This window comes from Sinocyclocheilus anshuiensis, unplaced genomic scaffold (assembly GCF_001515605.1).
Source record: "Sinocyclocheilus anshuiensis isolate Anshui unplaced genomic scaffold, SAMN03320099.WGS_v1.1 scaffold281, whole genome shotgun sequence".
NCBI lineage: Eukaryota > Metazoa > Chordata > Actinopteri > Cypriniformes > Cyprinidae > Sinocyclocheilus > Sinocyclocheilus anshuiensis.
This window is the reverse complement of record NW_015540849.1, coordinates 55,154-61,580: the sequence shown is the minus strand read 5'-3', so window position 1 is coordinate 61,580 and position 6,427 is coordinate 55,154. Positions and strand designations below refer to the sequence as shown.

Genomic DNA, 6,427 nt, shown 5'->3' with positions numbered 1-6,427 from the left:
TCAATTGCTCAGTTTGGCCAGGAGGCCAGCTCTAGGAAGAGTCCTGGTTGTTTCAAACTTCTTCCATTAAGGGTAACAGAGACTACATGCTTCTGTGACCCTTCAATGAAGCAGATTTTTTTTCCTGAAATCTTCCCCAGATGTGTGGCTTGACACAAACCTTGGTTTTTGCTCTGATATGCATTATCAGCTGTTAAACCTATTATTAAGATGTGTGTGCCTTTCCAAATCATACCCATTCAATTGAATTTGCCACAGGTTAACTTCACTCGAAGTGTAGTAACATCTACAAGCAATCTGAATGCTCCTGAGCTAAATTGCAACTGTCCCAGATAAGGGTATGAATACTTATGCAATGGAATCATTTAAGTTTTTTATTTTTTAATAAATTTGCATAGATGTTACAAACCTGTTTTTTGCTTTACCATTATGGTGTATGGAGTGTAGATTGATGTGGGAAAAAAGTAATTTAAAGCAGTTTAGCATAAGGCAGCAACTTAAAATGTGAAAAAAATGAAGGGGTATGAATATTTTCGCAAGGCACTGTTACTGTACAGAATTTGTATTTCAATAAATTGAAGTATTTCACTTATAGCAATAGTACTATTGTTAAATTAAAGTACCATCATAAAATATACAGAAAAGAAGTGCCCTAAAACATCACAATCCTACTTTTAACAGATGCTGAATATTTTACAGCACCATCATCTTGATCAATTTTTTTTTCTTTTTTAGAATGAGCATTTTTAGCTGCAGGACATACCTCATCTGTCCCTCCACAACTTTTTCTTTTTCTCCCAGGCTGAGGAGGAATGAGATGACGCTGGATGGATGATGTGCCATTCTTCCAGGAGGAAGAAGCAGAGGCGATAAAGAAAGAAACTTCTTTATACCTAACATTTATTACATTTAAATTCAATAATTTGTATGAAATATTACGTAAGAAGACACAAACTATTCTTGAATTGTTTCAAATACAGTCATTTCTTACTGTGGTGAGAGAGGTGAGTTGTTCATGCTCGTCTCTGGATTTAATGCTGAAAGAGGAATCTCTCATTGCTGGGTAGACAGAGGCCTGACTCGCATCCACAAAGCCAGGAAGTGAAGGCACTGGAGTCGCTGCGGTCACTTGTGTTGCCAAAGAGACTGACTCTGCTTTCCTTTTCTGTAAGATCAAACAGAAACAACAGCTACTTTTTTCTCTGCATAGAAAGTGAGTGCAGCATTCTTTACAATGTACTAAAATCCATCATACCTAACAACAAAACCATGAGTGAACTTCTGCCACTTACCTCATGAAAACAAATAAAGACTAATGAGTAATGAGAATGTTCTGATTGATGGGGTCTGGCTGAGCTTTAAAGGAGACATATTATGCCCCTTTTTACAATATGTAATATAAGTCTCTGGTGTCCCCAGAATGTGTCTGCAACGTTTCAGCTCAAAATACTCCACAGATAATTTATTATATCATTTTAAAAATGCCTATTAGGGTGGTAATATTATAATGAGATCCCTTTGCCACGTCACCAAGGGGGCGAAATCTGACGCGCTCGTTTTCTCAGATGCTTGCAAAAAAAGGCTTACCAAAACAAAGTTACTGGGTTAATCTTTATCACGTTTCCTTGGTTGGTAGATGCACCGGGGCCCTGATTATAGCACAAAAGTCAGATTTTCATGATATGTCACCTTTAACATACAGAAAATGAATAGATTTGCTTTAGGAGTAACAAAACATCTTTTTTCAATTCCCCGTGTAATAAATACTAAAAATGTATCTAGTAGTTTAGATGTACATTGTACTGCTATCTGCAGTTTAAATCGAGATGAGGCAAAACTGCATCCCTCACACTTTGAAAAGTGTATAATGAGCTTATTCAAATTAGTCTTTAATTCAGCTCGTTCATCATAAACTCTTTCTGTACAGATTGATTGGCAAAAAAAGAACGGGCAGGGATCTTCTGTACCGGTGTGGGGAGGGTTTTGCCTCTTGAAGTAGCTGAAGCAGACTGAACATGGAGATCTAGACTCTTCTTCTAAATTTGAACAGAAAGTGAGAGATGATAAACGGACGGAACAGCATGCAAATCTGAAAACAGCTGTGTATGATATACTGTATATTTTTGCCACTGACGTGGGGCAGTATTGTTTCTACGTCTAGAGCCACAGGGTACAGAATAGATTCTCTTACCACGTCTCTCTCTGGAGAGCTTGGGCGAGACCCAGGCAGCCCATTCTTCATAGGAGTCTTTGCCTCTTTCTTGGGAAATTGGAGCTTCTTAATATCCAGTCGGTCTGGAGTAACCCATTCATCCAGGCGCTTATTGACTTCCAAAAAAACAACAACAAATTGAAACTAAAAGCTCAATATGGAATCATTCACACTCTGAAGGCAAAAAATGAGGTAAGTGACCAAAGCTAATAATTAATACTCACAGTCAATATAGTGGACATAATAGAGCTTTTTTCCAGAGATGTCTTTAACACTGAGAATTTCAGCCAAAGCTATGAAGGGACGAAATTATAAATTACTTTTGGACAAACAAACCGTTAAATCCGTAAATATCTACATATATATACAAATATAGATATATAGTATTATACTGCTATTCGCATGTAGCTGTTTTTGTATACATGAGCACTGACATGTAAGGCAGAGGAGCTGCTAGTGTTATTGTGTACATTATATACGCAGCCAGTCTGATACTTACGCCATTCGTCTTCATGTTCTTGATTTTTTCGCAGCACGGGAAGTCGACAGCCCTCGGTAATCTCAACCTATGAGGACATAACGCAATTGTAAATGACATAGACCGAACAAATGTAATTTAAATCGCCACCAAGACCACATAGAAAACAACCGTCTATCCTTTACCCACCGACTGATCCGCCATCTTTTTTATCAGGCGCACAGAAGAGTGCGCTACAGTAGAACGCCAGTCGCGTTTATTTTGCCTTGAGTGACGCACTAACTATAACTGATCAAATTATGTTAGCAATAAGGCAGGCTATCTTTTTTTTCTTTCTACAGTATTTATATAGTAATTTAAATCCTTGTTTGTGTCATTTACAAAACAAATGCTGCGATCAAAATGCTGATGAGCTAAATTCGACATTTAGATGAAAATCTTTATTAAAACGTATGGTCTTATATGCTTATTTACTGTCAAATGTCCGATTTGAAAGATTAAGTAAGGAAATTTAAAAATAACAGATATTCTATGTTTAATTTTAGTATTACATAAGGGGCACTTATTACAAATGGTTTGGATGTATCTGGTTCATGTAAGAGCCAATAAAGTCAATACTTAATGCACAATGAGCAGAGTACCTTTAACTAGGCAAGAACGTAATACTTATGAAAATTGTTTTTTTTTTTTTTATGAAAAAGGTGTATAATTGTGTTATTTAACTATTTGTGTTGGTATTTATTGGAATAAGCCTGCTGAAATTCTTTTATTTTTTTCTTGTTCATATTCAGTACTATCTACAGCTCTAAGTAATTTAAGGGATTATGCTGCTGGAAATCACTATTAATTATATTAAATATTCCGTAAAAATCACCACTGTAATTCGAATTAATTATACAATTACTCAAATTATTTCTAGGTTACAACTAGGTACTCTACCGTTCCGTCACCTTTTGTGTTTAGTTTTGCTCTAGAGCGTACAGAGAAAATTCTGATTTCCTGTCTGAGCCATAATGGAGCCCCTTACAGTCATACTGTTGCCAGTTTCACTAGAATGAATGCACAAGAAAGGGTGAGATCTTTACATCACAAACACGTTACAGAAAACAATACGTAGTTTTTTAATGAGGCGGGACGAGCTCTTTGATTGGTGCTGATTTTTCAAACCCGTTCTTCCCGCCCATCGACGCTGGCATCTGATTGGCTGTTGAGTCTTTCCTTTGTAGTCACAGGGCGCATCCGGTTCGTGCGTGGATTTAAGATACAAAAAGGAGAAAGCAGAAATTCTCACCCGGAGCCGAAAAACCCAGAAATGAAATCAGGTTTTTAGTAATTCTTTTCACGTATAGCGATATATCAGTTTATATGTAGTTTTTAATCATGAGGTTAAGCCACTGATGTTTTTATAGTAGTGTTCGCAGAGCAGTTTTAGATGGTTGGATCCATTTTATTTATCGGGATTAAGTGCAGTTTTAATTGGCATTGAATCTGCTCAGGTCTCACCTTAACGTATGTGTTAAAGGTCGTCTGCGCGTTAAGTGTATTTATATTTTATCAGTAGCGGTAAGTGTGTGTTTGTGGGGTTGGTGATGGCCACATCGGCCCTGTACGCCTGCACCAAGTGTAACCAGCGGTTCCCGTTCGAGGAGTTGTCGCAGGGTCAGCAGCTCTGCAAGGTGAGAGCGCACATGCACGTGCTGTTTACATGAGTCTGGGGTAAAAGTGTGTGTGCAGAGAGCTGTGTACGCGTCAATTGTGAACAGCAGAAGTATTTAGACATTGTTAAAGCTAAAACACCACTGCTGTCTTTACGATACAGCCCACCAGTCATATATGACATTGTAATTGTACTAAGCTGCACTGGCCTTGTTATATTCTTTGCGACCTGTTTATATACATCTACATACAGTGGTGGCCTAGTATTAGTATTTTCACCAGCTAAAAATGGTTTTAAGTCCGTTATTTCTATCTTTTGCTGTAGTGTGACAGTAAGTAATATCAGTTTGCATTTCCAAACATTCATTTTGCCATTAATTGTAATAATCCAGTGAGATTTTTGTTTGCACAAGGAGTCTGACAACAGCCAGTGCTCCACACAGAGATCTGATCTCATCATCATGCAGTCTGCCTGCAATGACATGAAGAAACAGAACAAACTGAGACAGACTAAATCCAGACGAACTGTGGCAATGTCTCTAAGATGCTTTAAGAAACCTACCTGCAAAGCTACAGTACTGTTAAAAGTTGTAGGTAAAAAAATGCTGTAAAATGAGGATGCTGTCAAAAATAATGTAATAAATAGATTTTCTTTTATCAATTAACTTCTATTAACTAAATGAAATCAACATTCAGTGTGATCGGCCTTTGCGTTTAAAGCGGCTTTTGCCCTAGGTGCACTTGCTCATAGTTTTTTCAGGTAGCTTTGCAGGTAGGTCTCTTGAAGCATCTTACATTTTACATTTACATTTAATCATTTAGCAGACGCTTTTATCCAAATCGACTTACAAATGAGGAGAACAATAGAAGCAATCAGATGAACAAGAGAGCAACAGTATGCAAGTGCTGTGACAAGTCTCAGTTAGTCTTGCACAGTACACATAGCTAGGGTTTTTTTTCTTCTTTTGCGGCGCCAGTTGTTGTCTTGTAGGCAAACATCAGTACCTTGAATTTGATGCGAGCAGCTACTGGTAGCTAGTGTAAACTGATGAAGAGAGGTGTAATGTGAGCTTTTTTCGGCTCGTTAAAGACCACTCTCGCTTCTGCATTCTGGATCAGTTGCAGAGGCTTGATAGTACATGCGGGAAGGCCCGCCAAGAGAGCATTACAATAGTCCAGTCTGGAAAGAACAAGAGCTTGGACAAGGAGTTGTGCAGCTTGCTCTGGTAGGAAGGGTCTAATTGTCCTAATGTTGTATAAGGCAAATCTGCAGGACCGGGCCGTTGTAGCAATATGGTTTGTGAAGCTTAACTGATCATTGATCACAACTCCAAGGTTCCTGGCTGTCCTGGAAGGAGTTATGGTTGACGAACCCAGCTGTATAGAGAGGTTGTGAGGAAGTGCTGGGTTGGCTGAGACCACTAGCAGTTCTGTCTTAGCAAGGTTGAGTTGAAGGTGATAGTCCTTCATCCAGCTAGAAATGTCTCTCTGTCTTCGCAAGGTTGAGTTGAAGGTGGTGGTCCTTCATCCAGCCAGAGATGTCTGTCAGACAGGCTGCAATGCGAACAGCTACCGTTGGATCATCTGGTTGGAATGAGAAGTAGAGTTGAGTGTCATCAGCATAGCAGTGATGATAAAAGCCATGCTTCTGAATGACAGATCCTAATGATGACATGTAGATGGTGAAGAGAAGCGGTCCAAGCACTGAGCCTTGAGGAACCCCAGTAGCAAGACACCCTGAAAGACCTACCTGAGAGGTAAGACTTGAACCATTGGAGTGTGGATCCTGAGACGCCCATCTTCATGAGGGTGGACAGGAGGATCTGGTGATTAACTGTGTCAAAAGCAGCAGACAGAGAAGGAACATAGAGAGTTGGTTGAACACAACTCGCTCAAGTGTCTTTTGGCGCTTTTCCACTGCGTGGTACGACTCGGCACGGCTCAGTACAGTACGGCACGGAACGGCTCGGCTCGGTTTGCGTTTCCACTGCAGTTCAGTACCGCTTTAGAGTGGGCGGGGTTATTCACATGTCGTTATAGTTGCGCCGCCTCTACTGCCGCGACTCCTAAAAAACTTTTTC

The 6,427-nt window shown here is 39.4% G+C and overlaps 2 protein-coding genes across 5 annotated transcripts in view; one reads left to right on the top strand and one right to left on the bottom strand.

Moving 5' to 3' along the window:
* Positions 1-2,950, bottom strand: part of LOC107687657 (histone acetyltransferase KAT5-like) — a 14,606-nt gene extending 11,656 nt beyond the window's left edge. The window contains exons 1-7 of the mRNA XM_016485070.1: positions 2,880-2,950; positions 2,712-2,778; positions 2,437-2,505; positions 2,192-2,328; positions 1,968-2,036; positions 992-1,165; positions 764-844 (exon numbers count right to left, since the gene is read on the bottom strand). Coding sequence (XP_016340556.1) covers positions 764-844; positions 992-1,165; positions 1,968-2,036; positions 2,192-2,328; positions 2,437-2,505; positions 2,712-2,778; positions 2,880-2,894 — 612 coding nt within the window. The 5' untranslated portion in view covers positions 2,895-2,950. The remainder of the gene's footprint in view (positions 1-763; positions 845-991; positions 1,166-1,967; positions 2,037-2,191; positions 2,329-2,436; positions 2,506-2,711; positions 2,779-2,879) is intronic.
* Positions 2,951-3,910: 960 nt separating this feature from the next.
* The window catches only part of LOC107687655 (protein FAM76B-like), a 10,055-nt gene continuing 7,538 nt past the window's right edge, over positions 3,911-6,427 (top strand). For 2 of the 4 annotated variants that reach the window (XM_016485066.1, XM_016485068.1), the window contains exon 1: positions 4,021-4,366. In XM_016485066.1, coding sequence (XP_016340552.1) covers positions 4,280-4,366 — 87 coding nt within the window. In that variant the 5' untranslated portion in view covers positions 4,021-4,279. The other 2 variants (XM_016485067.1, XM_016485065.1) reach the window with 2 other exon arrangements.